Source organism: Acanthopagrus latus, chromosome 16 (assembly GCF_904848185.1).
Source record: "Acanthopagrus latus isolate v.2019 chromosome 16, fAcaLat1.1, whole genome shotgun sequence".
NCBI lineage: Eukaryota > Metazoa > Chordata > Actinopteri > Spariformes > Sparidae > Acanthopagrus > Acanthopagrus latus.
Genome location: NC_051054.1, coordinates 25,440,935 through 25,457,573, shown reverse-complemented (window position 1 = coordinate 25,457,573; position 16,639 = coordinate 25,440,935). Strand labels below are relative to the sequence as shown.

General features: G+C 39.8%; 1 protein-coding gene across 3 annotated transcripts in view; it reads right to left on the bottom strand.

Moving 5' to 3' along the window:
- Nucleotides 1-16,639, bottom strand: part of gphna (gephyrin a) — a 79,423-nt gene that overhangs the window by 15,711 nt on the left and 47,073 nt on the right. For all 3 annotated transcript variants that reach the window (XM_037125507.1, XM_037125506.1, XM_037125508.1), the window contains 3 exons: nucleotides 12,490-12,627; nucleotides 10,569-10,611; nucleotides 3,187-3,324 (listed from right to left, as the gene is read on the bottom strand). In XM_037125507.1, coding sequence (XP_036981402.1) covers nucleotides 3,187-3,324; nucleotides 10,569-10,611; nucleotides 12,490-12,627 — 319 coding nt within the window. The remainder of the gene's footprint in view (nucleotides 1-3,186; nucleotides 3,325-10,568; nucleotides 10,612-12,489; nucleotides 12,628-16,639) is intronic.

Genomic DNA, 16,639 nt, shown 5'->3' with positions numbered 1-16,639 from the left:
CCATTTTCTGAGTTTCCTGAATATGTTTTAAAATAATGCATCAATGAATAATATGTAAGATTTATATGCATTACACTCATTTAACTTAATATTGTTAGAAATTATGTTTTATATTAAGGGAATAGCCAAGGTTTATGCAACTTGTCTTTCAAAAAGAGCGAAAAAAACAACACATGCTAGAAAAAATGCCAATATAAGGTAAAATAGAACCCAAACATCCTCAACATGCACTACATCGGTACTGGAATTCTGAGTTTCCTGAATGCATTTCAAAATAATGCATAACGCAAAATCAGTGAAAAAAACAAGGAACTGCATGCCATCATGCCACCTTTATTCCAAACAAAATTGCTAACTGAACATCGTCAACACCTCACCTGAAACTCTGTCCTGATTCATCACCAGCTGTTCTACATGTGTAGCTTCATGCTGCCGTTTTTCCTGTGTGCAGTGATTCAGAGTTACCAGCCAGTTACTCACTAGTTTAACCCTTGTAATTCCTAACATTGGTTGAAAAACTAGAGGGGACACAGCATTACATTACAGAACCACAGTCAGTTAGCTACTAGCCTACATTCACTACACCTTAATAACACTGTTCTTTTCCCAACTAATATTAGGCTAGGAGCTTCCTTGTTGTGTATGTTGCAGTGAGGGGGAGATTATTTTAAGCCATACATTCAAAAGCTTGATAGACAAATCTCTACCAAATAATCACAAACTCACTACAGGGACACATATATTTGATGTAAAAACAATAAAGGGAGAGAGAAGATCAAACGAACTATGTACGTTTTTACAAGATAGAGGAACATCCTAATCTGGAGAAAGGGATAGAGAGAAGCTCAAATGTGATCTAGACTCAGCAGTTTAAGGTTATCTCCGATAAAGTACCAGTGGAACTGCGAAAGACTAAGAAGTAGGAGAATTAACAGATCAAAACAGTTAACAGCAGCTATCTGGTCTCAAATCCACAGAGTGAGCAGCTGCAGTATCCACTCCCGTTGCCCCAGTCAGCCCTCAAACACACCAGCCTGCCGCCTGCGCAGCCACGTGAGAGGGGAGAGAGCTCGGCGCTGCTGAAGAGGAGCCATGGACTGCAATGACTCTGAGCAGCATGTGAATTACAATATATTTCTCGCCTTTCCCCTGATGATCTGAGTAAGTCGCTTAGTTTGTCGCTAGTCGCTTTTTAGAAATAAAGTCTCTAAGAGGGTCTGAAAAGTCGCTAAATCTAGCGAGAGAGTCGCCAAGTCGGCAACACTGTGATACCTTTGTAGAGTAAAATAACCATAGTAAGTAGATAGTGGTCAGTATAAAATAACCACAGTTAGTAAATAGTGACTAATGGTAACTGATAGTAAGTGTTATAATGATAAAAGTAAGAAACAAAGAGTAACAAGTGTAAAAGGGTTGCTGAAACATACTACTGGGCACCAGCTGACTGAAAAGTGCATCTGCTGATTAAAGCTGCTATAGTCAGATAATGTCAAGTGTGAAAATGTAACCACAAATCTAAGAATAACATCATGTAACCAAATATGCAACACTGTCATTAAGTTTAAAAATACAGTGCAAAGAGTGATCAGATATAATGGGATGCATCAAGAAAGGGAGTTAACTGAAGGCCTGAAGGCCAGAGTTTCTAAGAGCCAGTGACAAGGACACAGGGAGAGCACCTTCTCAAAAAAAACCAAAGCAAGGCGAAGAGCAACTGGTTGACATGCAGTTCTGCATGTAAGCCAATCTTCACGCAAGCGCAGAAGGTAATACTGTTTTTTTCCCACTAGAGGTATGGGGATTTTCCGTAAGAAAATATGGTGTTTTTCCATAAAGAAATAACAGTGTCAGCAGAAATTAAGCAGAATAGTGACTGGTTGAAGCCATGTTGTCCGAATGGACACACCCACTTTTCTGCATTTAAAAAGAGGATGTTCGTGGCTTTGAGCCTCGGGTCAGTTTGGTTTTTCATGGAATTTGTCCTGTTCTTTTTTACTGGCAAATAAAGTCCTACTGCACTCAGCCTTGAAGAGTCCTGGTGACTTTTTGATCTTTGAAATCTTTTGGACCAACCAAGAAAAGAGAAGTTGTTTATATGACACCTTCATGTGCTGAGAACGTGATAACCCTTCAGCCAATCAAATGGCAGCATATAAAAAACTGTTGCCTTGCAGGTAACACTGAAGATTGCGATGAGAGGGCACGTCGGAAAAATAGTTCTCTACATATGCTTAATACTACATGCTTAATACTACAAATATGTTTGTGAAAAATATTATATTCAATGCATTATGTAAAATCATCTCACCTTCTCACCTCCAAACATATTCCTGCTCATTGCTGCCAAACAACTAAATTTTGTTTCAGCTGAACCCAGACTTCTCTTCCAGAAGGTTTTTTCTTTGTCCATGTGATCATCAGCAAACTTCAGTTGAGCTTTAAGGCAGGAACACACTGGCCTAACCGTTGGACGTCTGAAGCAAGTCCCTGAAACTTTTGGAACCCTGCGGACAGCGTCTGCTCCGATTCAACATGTGAAGTCTGAGAAGGTTGTCTGAGCCATTGAATTCTCTGGATGTGTGTGTGTGTGCGGAGTTGGTAGCACAAGACGGGATGACAGACACTTTTACAGTTGCCAAAGACACTACCAGTTACCACATTACTGTAGTTGGGTCCTGAAACTTTGCTTTATGGGTTGAAAACTGTGGGCTATATTATATTATATTATATTAATATATATTAATATATATATATATATATATATATATATATATATATATATATATATATATATATATATATATATATATATATATATATATATATATATATATATATATTATATATATATATATTTCACTTATTTGTTGAGTGAAGGATCTGTTAAGTTGTCAGGCTGTGAACACCATCAGACCAATACACCCCTGAGCAGTGGCTCTGACACTACCTCTGGAGGTGGATCAGAAGCGCAACAAAACTGCCTTTTTCTGCATCCGTAACTTTCACACAGATGGCGATGCAGAGAATCAGTGCATGATTCCTGAACCAAAAGCTGAAAGTGTGAATGGGGCGATGCATTTTCCTTACAAGTGTGTGTAAACTTTTGACTGTGACTGTACCTAAAGTACACACACACACACACACGCACACGCACCCGCACACACACACACTCTTCTGAAGACTCACCTCTGTAGTTAATGACTTCAATTCCCAGAATTGGTGTCATCTCTAGAACAGTGATGAAGGCTTTGTCCATTGATGTCAATGGGAAAGGAGACATACGATGACGACGTGCCACTTTGCTGATGTCCACTGCACTGTGGCCTACACACACACACAAACATTTCACACACGCAAAATCAAAGAAATCAGGTAAATCATGAAGACCACTGACAGTTCGAGTGTCTAACATTGATCATCTCGTAACTTATCACATTGTTCTGTTGAGAAACCTTGGGCCCTAGCATTCATGCCTCTTGGCATCACCTAGCCAAATATTGTTGCAGACCTAAGTTGCTCCCTCATGGCAACAGCACTCCCAGATGGCAGTGCCACACCCCTTCAATGTGGCCTTCAGATCCTGATCTGATTGAGCATCCGTGGGATGCCCTAGAATAAATCCAACTTCCAACTCGTGGCAGCTCACTGGGGGGAGGCGTGAACATGATCACAGGCATGATTAGTGGGTGTCAAGTGGTTTTCACTTGAATGCCAGGAACCCATTTTCCAGCAGAACAAAGCATTGTAACCACATTATCAAGGTTATTCACTTCGTATATCAGTGGTTTTAATGTTGCGACTCATCTGTGGAAGGGTCATTCCATGACAAATGACCTAGGGCCTCCTAGTTCATGTCAGGGCATTTCTTAAAAAAAGTCACTTTGAGGTCTCTTTAATGGCACTATGCAAAATCTAACAGTTGTACTCCAATTACTTTATAAGTTATGAATTTTGGCCCCCTGAGGTAGATTTCAGTTTCAGTTTCACTCCTATGGGTACTCTAAACCTCACCTCACCTTCTCTCACTCATTTTTCACTTGAATGGGTTGAAATGAATGATCACAGTAATCAACTTATCAACAGGAAGTCATTTTACCAGAATGATGAATATGTCATTTTCAAAAATTCCTATCTCCACTAGCTTTCAATCTCACGTCAAACAAATGTTTGTTCTATGAATGTAGTTCTGTCATACCCAGAGGTTATTTGGTCCTGTATTATGAATTGACTGCCACAGATTGTGTTAAATATAGCTTTGGAGCCAAAAAAAAAAAAAAAATCACTGTGGTAATTTTGAGTGTAGATTTTGCAAAGAAGGATTATTTCTATTTCCTTGAAACTTTAGTAGGTGAAAGTGTTGATATTCACTGCATGCATATATAAAAATAATCCAAATCACTGCATTGTGAATGATTTTTTTGAATGAGACATTTTTTCACACTATTCAGTGGAATTAATAGCACATTCAGTGGTTCAGTGGTGTGTACAGATAATTGATAAATGTGCTGAGTTGACTTCAAGGTTTTCTATCGGTCTGATACCTACTGAGCCTGTCTTTCATTGGGTTCTCAAAATTGACAAGTTACATCTTCTAATGGTTTGCTACATGATATCATCTTGGATGTAGATGTAGATTGTTGCATGTGAGCTTCTCCTTCTTCTTCAATAGCTGATCCTAAACCGGAAAAAGCGTTATTGTTATCAGGCAGCAATGGCAACCGAAGAACAAGCTCATGTGTGGCAACGGACATTTGTATTAGCAAAAGTAGGACATGAGGAATAATAACATGAGGAAAAACCACTTAAACTCATATTTCCATTTTACAACATGAATAAATGCAATATAGAGCTTGCAGGCTAAGGGTCTCATAGAGGCCTTATAGAGGTTTGATGTTGCGAATGCTTAGGACGTCGGATCAGACTTAATGATTACCCTAATTCTGGTTATATTGCAAAAAGGATGCATGACATGGCTCTTTTTATCAGACAAAACAATAATCGATAATTACCTGACACGGATACCAATAAAATAATCAATAATAGAAACCAACATTTTAGGCGTTTTCATGCACACTCGAGTGTAAGAAAGGACCAAGATGTAGTGAGAAAAGATTGTTATTTGTTGTTCTTCTTCTCTGTGTTTATTTGCTGCTCACAAGACAACTGTAAAGTTGAAAAACTACTGTGGTCCATGGATAAGGTATAATTTATTGATGGAAATGGACTACTTTAATTCCAGAAACTTAGAGAGTGTTACTCCCTTCCTGGGTCTTATACCTACAACTGAGATCAGCAATCCATACCCATGGGAGTTGCCTTTACCCTTACACCCTCTGAGCATGTGGGTTATCCCTTGAAGTTCCTCAGCTAGGTTGGTGTCCACCATTTATAATAAATTAAGCACTAATAATACCAAAACTCTGGGGATAATTAAGTAATGCAATCATGATTTTGAGGGACAAGGTTTTAGACTTAGCTGGAAACATGTTTGGCAGCATTATATTCATATCTTCAAAAAATCTCATTCACTCTAAATTCGAACATGAATGCCACACAATACAGGTAATTCAAAGTTAATCTTACAGATAGTACAAATTGTGGTAAATCTAGCCAGAATATTGTGGTTACTAGCGATCGACCAATACATCGGCCGGCTGATATTATCGGCCTATTTTTGCATTTTTTAAGTGTATTGGCATCGGCTGATGCGGGCTGCTGCGTTCGCTGATCCGGCACTATTTACAGACAGGTGTCCACAGGCAGCTCCATGCTGCTGGAGACACTGCAGTGCACTTGCAGACCATGCCTAACCCCTACCCCACTAGGAGAGTTCTGGAAGCCTGCTCCTCAACACTACAGGAAGTTTTAAACTTTCAAAGCATCTTTTAACTGTTTTACTTAGCTGAAATATTGCCATACACTTTGAAAGTGGAAACACGAATGCCAAATACATGCATATGTGTTTTGCTTAAAACTATAGCTAAGCAAGTTTGTGGGTCCAAATGGTAAACGGAAATGCCGAATGCCTCGTCTATAAAACTGCTTGCCATTGTGGCTATATGTATTCATACGGTAGCTGTTACACTGGTCATATGATTAAATAGTGCCGACGTTCCTCCGTGGTTACATGGTGTTGTATCGGTTTTATTTAGCAACCACCTGGCTGGAGGTTTGGACGTGCATGTGTGTGTGCGTTTCTCTCTCCCTCTCCCTACATGGAACGTTCCCTTGCCATCATGGTGATATCAGCACCCCCCCCAAATAGAAGTTTGTGTGTGTGTGTGTGTGTGCGCGCATCTCACTCAGTGGGACACACGCATCACAGTGATATATGAGAGTGCAGCGCAGACTGAAGAAGAGCTTTCAAAACTTTGGGAAACAGTTTTATATTTGGTTGAATATTTATTCCTGATAACGTTGATGCTATTTAGTACAGAAACTTGAACAGTGTGTTGCTTTATGTGCATCTGATATCACGTTATTTTCCTCTGCTAATTTATGTTCTGGGGTTGCCATTCTGGCAGCTTCTTTTACATTTCCGTTTAGACCTACTAGTGTGTTGTCTTTGCATATTAGGTGACATAGTAGCCTAAGACACGCTCATTTTATTTCATATAGAAAAACTGAAACCATGGCAGTCTTAAATTACAAATCAGGCACGTTATTTCAATGGCTACTTATTTATTAATGTTTATTGTTTTCTTAAATTATTCAAATGTGTTGACAAAAGACATTTCGTGATGACCTGATTATATCTGTCTTGTAATATGTCACAGACCTGCTAACTCCTCAGAGTAAAAAAAAAAAAAAAGTGGGGGGGTCGTTGAAATATCTGTCTATGGTCACATTATGCTATATAAGAAAAATTAGACTGACAAGAAGTAAGAAAGGTGCTGGTATACTGTGTTCATGCTAAGACCTGCACCACCGTCTTGTGCACTTCTGTTTGACAATGTGCCTGCAGTGCATGGCTGCCCTTGTTTGCATAGTTAATAGTCGTTTTTCTACTGGCCAGCAAGCCGCCAATTTGGCCGTCCTTTTTGCGGCTAGGTCCAGGGATTTAGGCAGAGGGCGGTAAATGGTCTATTTTGGTCCACCAATTCACCACCTAGGAGGGTACACTTTTTTCAACTCCACCGCGATCTAAATCCGATGCGTCGATATGCCGGAAATTGCGTGAGATGGGCGGAGGTGACCTGCACTGTTGTGCGACCCACAGCCCGGGAGTTTTAAAACAAGCAAACAGCTGATCACAGCAGTCAGTCCATCGCTTCTTCTGCGGACGTCAAGATGAGCAATTGGACAGCCGCTGAGATCCAGAACATGCAGCGTCTCCTCGGTCTCTGTAGCTGTCTTTGTTGTCCGCTTGTTGTTGTAGCGGCAACCTACAACGCTACTTTCAAATTAAAAGACCCCCGCTAAGAACGCAGAAGATTGACACTGATCTGTGTTTTTGTTTATTCTTTTTGAAGAAATGGCAGAGCAGAAAACCTATCCAGTGTGGCAGCATTTCACAGAGCCTACTCCTGGAAAGGATATTGTTTACTTGTTCTTGTTCTACCTCACCTTTTTTAATTTCAATAAATGTTCCTCTGTTTTAAATTGAGACTTGTAACATTTGTTATCATCCATTGTGTAATTTTTATGATGTAAATTGAGGGAGCAAAAGTAGTATAGGCTCCAAATATAGGCTCAAGAAAATCGGCAGTTTGTATCAGTCATCGGCTAAGGCTGATGAAAAAAAAATCGGTATCAGCGTTGGCCCTTAAAAACCCATATTGGTCGATCCCTAGTGGCTACATACCCTAATGTATTCTGGGAATGCCCTACTGCATCTAATCTTTGACCTAAGGTGTCTAAATGTCTTGAAAATATTGAGAGTTTTGTTGGATAGTCAACACAGTACAAATATCTACTGATGAAATAAAACCACTGAATGTTATATTACAGCCAGTACAAAAAAATAGTTAATTTTAAAAAATCATAAACAATAAAGACGTAATATAACATCTTAGAGTTGTTCATACATGCAATGGATATCAACATTTTCACATAATGAAGTGGGTCTGGTCTCCAGAATGCACTGAGGCAGTGCAAACTCTCAAGGTTACACCCTGGTTACCTGTGACGCCTTGGCCATGGCAATAGGGGCTGTGCTATCACAAATACAGAATGGCATGGAGAGGTCTGATGCTTTTGCCTCCCGGGCTCTGAACCAAGCCGAACAGTGATACTCACCTGGGGAGTGGGAGGCACTCACCTGTATGTGGGCTTGTGAGAGATGGCACCTTTACCTTAATGGCCGCCAGTTTACGCTGAGAAGAGACAACCAGGCCTTGACATCTCTGCTCTCCTCTTCTGGCACCGGTCATAACCCACTGAGACTGCATCGTTGACTGTCCTAGATTATGCTGGTGTCATCTACATGCACGCGGCTCTCTCAAATTTGAAGCCCCTTGATGCAGTGTACCATTCTGCACTGTTTTATTACAGGTGATAGGTTTAAAACTCATCACTGTGTTCTTTACGACAAAGTTGGATGGCCATCTTTATCTGTAAGGAGGGAACAGCACTGCATAATTTATATCTACAAGGTCCTACTGCATATTTTACCCAACTATCGCACCATTTTTATCTTATCAGAACTTGTAATTTGTAGGGGTGGGACTCTCTTGGCACCTCATGATTTGATTCGATTCAATTCGATTCCCATTCAGAGGTCAACAATTTGATTCTAAACCAATTATCGATGCATCTCGATGCAACAATTTTTTTGTGTACATTTACAGGCATGATTTAAAACAATAATAATAATAATAATAATAATAATAATAATTAAATCTGAGGTTGATACTCAGAGTTTGTTAATCACTTCCTAGTTTTGTGATGATGATTAAAAAAAAATCAACAGATTAATTACCTTCTCTAATACTTAAAGAAAAGGCTTTTCTTTGTCACAAATAGATATGTCTTTCTATGAACACAGAATCCTCCTGTTACAGGAAATGAGCATATCCCTGGAGAAAAACAGTATATTGTAGCCTATACAAAAATAAAAAAAACTTTCAATGCAATAATCAATGCAGCTTGCATTTCAACATATAATGGACCTATGTATGAGCTCTCACACAAAAACATGGCTACTTTTCGTCATTGATAATACAAAAATAAACAGATAAATTTTTTATCTCTGTGTCATTACAGAAAAAGCTGCTTTCAGTCAAAGATAATAATAAGACTTCTATCACAAAATCCTCCTTGTAATAGGCAGCATATCCCCATGCTATGCTACTTTATACCGCTTGCATTTCAATACGTTGTGCAACAAGTTGTTGCACAATGTGTTGAAATGCAAGTGGTGCGCAACAAAGCGTGACAGAATACGGACGCAAGTCTTTGGCAATCAAAGTTGCAATAGAGTTTGTAATTAGCTTCGCCCTTTCTGAGTTGGGTGGAAAATTTGATAATTGCTTGCTTGATTGTCCTCTGGTTGGAAGCAACTAAAACCAACTGTTTTTCTTCCTCCTCTGGGTAGAAACGTTTAATGTGGTTTATCATGTTTGTCGTGCAAAATATTTTAGTTTGATTTGACACAACTTGCATATGGCATGGCTCTTGTCCAGGTCCTTTTTTGCTTTTACTTCATAGATGCCAAAATGCATCCAAACGCTTGCTTTTAAAGCAGAGGGTGCTGGTTGAATGTTGCGCTCAGCCATCTCATGTTATGTGCGCGCCACAGACTGTCCGGGTGCTACTGTTCCGCAATTATGAGTTCCGCCTCTTGCATTCCGTCAATATTACTTTGTCAATTAACATTTACAAAATCGATTTTTGACTTTTGTAAACTGATTCAGAATCATCCACGTCCGCATCACATCTAAGAATCGATTATTTCTCCCACCCCTAGTAATTTGCACACTGGTTCACAAGAGTCCTTAATTTTTAACATTCCCAATGTAAGGACTGAATTGGGGAAGAATGCTTTTCAGGTCTCTGCCCCTCAGAAGTGGAATGACGTACAGCGTGCTTTTGAGCTAAATCATCTTTCTTTTGATAGTTTCAAGTGCCTATTGTTCAATGTTCTACCGTCTGTCTGTAATTGTAATTTAAGATCACATTGTGTATGTGTTTTCATGTATTTTGTACATCATGGCGTCATTGGAAAAGACAGCTTGCTCTCAACTGATCTTCCCTGAATAAATAAAGAATTCATTCATTCATTCAAATTCAATCCACTGAAAAATATGTGATTGGTGAGGTTCAGAGTATACATACAGGAAATCACAACGATGCTTACATTTAGCTCAGAGGGCCCAAACTTAACTTTCATAGCATAGTATTTGAAGTACAACCAATTTGCATGGTGCCATGAGCTTGATAGACATTTCAACGTGATTTTTTTTCAAGAAAAACCATGACATGAACTGGTAAAAGATCAGGATTTTGGGAGACATGGCATGGAATGATCTCTAAGTTAATATAGCAATAAGTTCCTGAATTTTCCACATTGATGCTAGACACACACACACACACACACACACACACACACACACACACACAGTACTTACTGGCTCTCAGAATGTTTTCATTACTGCCACATCGTGACTGAACCTGCAGAGACAAATATAGTCTATATTTGGTCATTGTTTGATGCAAATGTCTGGAAGGAATGATTTCAGGGTTTCCTCTACATGTAATTGACTGTGGCGCACCGCCACAGCAAAATAAAATCTGTTACACCTTAAAAATTCAGTGTTTCCCATACATTGATTAATATTTCTGCCTTTCCGACGCATAACGACATTTCAGTCAGTCTCTTTTGTTTTCATTACTTTTAATGACTTCAGTAATGCTAATTCAGGGCTGTATTAGTGAAAATACTAATAATATGAAGCTGTTTTCGAACCAGGAGCTGTGCGCTTCACATGCTTGGAGGCTCCTCCACTCGCACACACATAAACACACACGGTGACAGATGGAGGGTCTGTGTGTCTCTCCGAAGCAGCCACGAATTAGTTACAAAATGACAAAAATGTCGTCTATGACTGACTGTTACGGTGAGCTGAAGAGTATCAGAAACATCTAGTTTGTTATTGTATACTCACAAAAAATCGGATTTCATGTAAAACTGTTGGCATAAATAAACCCACTGTTAGAGAAAGGAAATATTTTACCGTTGTCTTCCACCACAGTCTTTGACGTTAACTAGCATGATGGATATTTAGCTTGACAATTAGCTAGAGGATTAAAACGGTCACTTAGATCAGAGTCCTGCACGGGTCTTATTTTGCAAACCTGCATCCGCCCGAACCAGCCATGCTTAAAACCGCATCCAACCCGTTTTCCGACAGTAGCACAAATAACATTACATCCCCGAGCCGACCCGCTATAAATCCATACCGACGCCCCAAGGGGAAAATTGTACGGATGCAATTTTTAAATTGAAAGTAAGCCAGCGTGGGGAATGGGAGTTCTGGGAGGGCCCACACATGCATGAATGAGCTCATATGAAACACAAATGCTTATAATTTGTGTCACTAATAATGACTGATGATAAGTGACGCCTTGAAAATGGCAATCATAAAACCCGGCCCATCTCTCCAGGTGTCCCGTGCAGGACTCTGACTTGGATAACTCCTCTCTTGAAACAAATAATAAAAATAGTGTTCCTTTACAATAGTAGATGAATCTTCATTCCAAGCCCATGCAGGGGAGTTCACGATGGCTGTGTGAGAGCATTGTAACCAGAGAAAAAGAAATGAAATTCCCTAAGTAGCCTATGACATAAGTGTTTACAGTATGATGACCCAAACGATGTAGCAATCTTCCCTTTTTTTTTTAAAGCTGTCTCTTTATCTGGATTTGAAATTTAAAAAACTGCTTGCCATTAGAGTAAAAACGAATACCATAAATTACTAAATAAAGCCAGTATTTAAGTTAAGGCCAGTCTACCAAAAAGGCCAATTAAATAAATAGCTTAGGAGATGACAGTAACTGGGATAAGAGAGAACCCTGGGCCATTGCAGCGGGGACAATGCCTCTGTGCATAGGACGCATGCCCTAGTGACTGAGCTACCACTGCACCTGATAATGTTATTTCTTTTACAGAAGACTAATTTGGAGCAGCACAATGGTGAGTGAGACAGGAGTAATGTGAAAATTAACATTCTACTGAATTTACAAGACTAAAGGCAAATATGCATCAACAGCGGATTAAAATGATAGCAAATCATTACTAAAATATGATAAAATACATTTGCCTTAAGAAAAATAAGGCTAGTAAATCTGGTTATATAAATAAAGGCCTGGCTCTCTTTGCAGTTGATGTAAGTAAAGGGCACTGTTTGAGAATTTGACAGTTTCAGCATAATTTTTATTTTATTTTTTTTTTATACTGTCAATCGTTAAGAGATTAATTGGGACAATTTATTTCTCTGTCTCTCTCTTTCTCCATCTCTGTGAAAAATGAATGAAAAAGTTAGTGTATACCTTGGGTGTCGGGCATGAGGCGGTGGAAAGGCGGGAGGTTGCCTGTGTTGCCCGTGGTGACTCAGAAGGGGTGGAACTTAAAGAGGCTGAATCTCGAGGAAGCACCTGAACGCCTCGAGAAATGATCGAGTCCGGGATCTACATGCACAAATTCACACAGACACACAATGCATTTTGTTTAGTTGATTTTCTGTCAACTGAGACACAATCACTTTTCATATATGCTATATTTATTACTGGTGTGGTATTCAGCTTTCATGGTGAACTTCCTCCATTAGGTAAGACTGCTTCAGCTATAGCTACTACTTTAGCATTTTGCTTAGTAGCACACTGAGATTATGTGTATATTTGTCTTTAACACAGTCTAAAATTGCACTTACTTAGATAGACTTGATTTAACTGCAGTGCAGGTACCTATTTGACTTTCAATGCACTGTATATATATATTACAGTAGTTGTGGAGGAATGTCTTTCCACTGCTGGTCTTCTTTAGCATAAGATTTTTGAATTCTTCCCAACATCACATGGGATCAACAAAATCTGTGTTTAACTCAAATGTATTGACCAAATCCCTGACCAGAAGTTTACCTCCAGACTCAGTTTGATCTTACTCTTTCATTCAAAGGCATTATTAGCAATTTACAGCTTTTAGCTGTTTACTCGTTTATCAGGGCCATCCATGTCCAACAAGGAAGAAATTGGAAATGAATCTGTCCATGTATTTTCAAGTGTACAGCATAATTAAGATTAATCAGGAACATGGGGATGCTTTGTGCATCTATGTTCTGATCACTGAATTGCCAAGTTGATTTGCTGTAAAGTAAATAGCCAACACACCTACAAACTGCTGCTTTCAACTACTAATGATAGACCTACAACTGAAAAGGGCCCGGTTTTTACACATAGTTTAACTAATCCAGGCTAACATGATGTTAGCTAGCTAAAACTTTATAATAACCATAATCAATATGCTTAATTTATAGCTAATTAAACCTAAAATTATAGTGGGCGCTCGTGTGCAGTAATGGAGTAGACGTGTTTCCCAAGCACTCCATGTCATCTCCTCTATTATATCTTTAAAACACTGCATTTGAGCTTTATTTTCCACTCAGTTTCAAAATGCCAGAGAAAGACCAGAGTCAGAGGCCAAGTGTTTCCGCTGCTGCCAACTAAGCTATATTTGCTTGAAGAAATCTCTGGAAGCCCCCATGACTCAGTTGAAATCTGTTTGTTCTCGCTTCAGAAGAAATACCACGAAACGGAGTGTCGCATTAACGATATAGACGAGGCCCTATCAGCCACTGATAACTGCATCACAATACTGGAAGTTACATGCAGCAATCTACAGGTCTCCTCAGAGCCAAAATGAACGATCTGAATAGCCGCTCCTGCAGATTCAACCTCAGGATTGTTGGCATTAAGGAAGGGGAAGAAAACAGCAGCCCTACTGATTTTGTCTCAAAGATGATCCCGAAGGCATTTGGCCAAGACAACTTCAGCAGACCTGTGAAAATCGATCGAGCCCAATGGAGCCTGAGGCCCAAGCCGCAGCCTAATGAGCGGGTCATCATCACCAGGGTCCACAACGAGTGGGACGCGCTCAACATCCTTCGGCTCAGTCGTCAACATTCTCCACTGCGCTACCTGGGCAATATGGTTTCCATATTCCCAGACTACACTGCGGAGGTATCGTCACAGCAGCAGGCTTTCAACAATGTTAAGAGGCGGTTAACCGAAGCAGGTGCTAAATTCTCTCTGCACTTGCCAGCCAAGCTACTTGTTGACCATAATAACACATCTAAAACATTTGTCTCAGTAGCTAATACTGAACGGTTTGCCAACTCCTTAGATTCAGAGGACAAATCAGAGCTCATGGTAAATATCATCTTTGTGGCTTTGCCATCTTTTTGGGCAGTGACATAACCAATGATCAGATCGGTCAGTTAACACTCAAACCTATGTTGGTGGACTGTTAACAGTTTCAAAACACTTTTGCACTCTGACTCTTGATATTAAAACATCCATGGTCATGTCACACACACATTCATCCCTTGTGTGAGGTAGCCTCTCTCATTATCTTAAGCTGACAATGTGGTCAGTATTTAGTGGGTGTGGCTTATTACAAGATAAACAACAAACATTAATTTCAGCCAAACTCTTATGCTGACAGCTTTGAAATTTATATGGTACATTCAGAATAGGACACAGTTCCTCCATACCAAAAACTGCACATTGTACTCCACTAGGTGGTGCTATAATGGATGCAATCGCGTTTTTGCCTGCAACTTCCACATTTTAAATAACACAATCGCAAACCTTATATCCATATGTTCCCTGAATAGACCTGGGTTTTCTGACATCGGACATGCCCACTTCTGCTGCAAATTTCATTCGCTAAATCGCCACATATGCAAAACCTACTTTTTCAAACTCCTCCTACAATTCAAGTGCCATCTGCCTAAAACTTTGCACATACAATCTCCAGATGTGTCTAATGAAAAATTATCAAAAGAATTTTGGCACTCCAAAAAATCTGCTACTTATAACCAAGCAATCCTTTTTGCTAGCTAAAAAACTCATATTGTTTCATATTGATCGAACTAAATGCTTTCAACATCAAACTTAAGTCAGTTGTTCCTGAAGTCATCCAGAGACTCTGTGCCAAATTTGGTGCAAATTGGCCTATAGGTGGCACTATAACGAATGTAAATGTGTTTTTGCCTTTAACTTCCACATTTGATAGAACAAAGTGGGCGTGATATAGTATAACAAATCCATATCAGCACACATTCAGCCTTTTAGCACTTTCAGTGCACTTCCCATTACAGCGAATACCACAGCTCAGACCTTGGCCTGTGTCCTCACTTTTGCCCCGAGTCGCCGAGTCTCGTGGGGGGGGGCATGGCCCCTATTCATAACTGCTTGCAGTTCTAGTTTTCAATTGAATTAACATGTTCACTTACTTTTCTTGTCTCTTTTTTAAGTTATGTGCCCCTCCAGCTATGCCACCTTCCCAAAAAACCAACCGTTAGATCTGAAAATTCTCTACATTACCAGTATGATTCTGAGTTTACATGTTGGATATGCACACGGTGCTTTTAAGTGGGTTTTTCAGTGTGCAGTTTGGCAGCCTCCTCGTTAACTAGTGGGATGTACTGCTTGGCTTGATTAGTGGGCCTGAGCGTTTTGGGGGTTTTGTTGATGTCCTTTGGTTCTCCCTTATTGTTGATGTTTCTTGGCGCACCGCCAGCCCTTTGTATGTCACATGTCAACTTTCACTTTTTGTCCTTCTCTTTAAACCCATGTTAACCACTCACTCAAGTCAGGAATGAGCCACATCGCTTTTACCTCTTGGAATTGTAGGGGTATAGGCAAAGCCCTCAAATGGGGCGAAGTATTTTCACACTTCAGTTACCTGTCATCGGACATTGTTTTTTGTTTTGTTTTATTACAGGAGACCCATATCAGACCTTAAGAGCAGAGGCACTTGAGAGCTGTGTGGGTGTCCCAGGTGTATTAGTCCACCTTTTTCTCCAAGGCAAGGGGGGTAGCCAATCTTGTTTACAGAACTATTCCAGTTGTATTTAAATGCAAGACTGCTGACCGAGGTGGGACGTTCATTCTTGTTACTGGCACGGTCAACTCACCAACTCAGCTTTCTTAAATATTTACGCCCCTAATTTCGACTGCCCCAAATTTTTCTGTAAGGTAATTAACCTTGTTACTGAATGTAACTGCCATAATTTTATTGTTGGTGGGGATTTTAACTGTTACTTTGATGTACTGCTGGACAGATCCTCCTCAAAAGGAGACCCATTGTTGAAATCTGTCCCTGATCTCAATAATCTTGCTAAATCACTGGGCCTGGTGGACATTTGGAGACATCAGCACTATTTAGTGGGGCAATATTCTAGACTAATTTACTCTAGACTAATTTCAAAAGTAATAAATACCACATACCACAGTATCTTAATTTCCGATCATGCCCCTCTTTCAATGGAGATTGACTTCAATCTCCATGCTCCTCATTATAATTGGAAACTGAACCTCTCTGTACTCAGAGGTTCCTCTAAGTAGCTAGTGGGGGTTGCATGACTTCAGATTTTTTAAAGTCGACTCTAATGTGATGAAAGTCGAGTCGATGTCGACT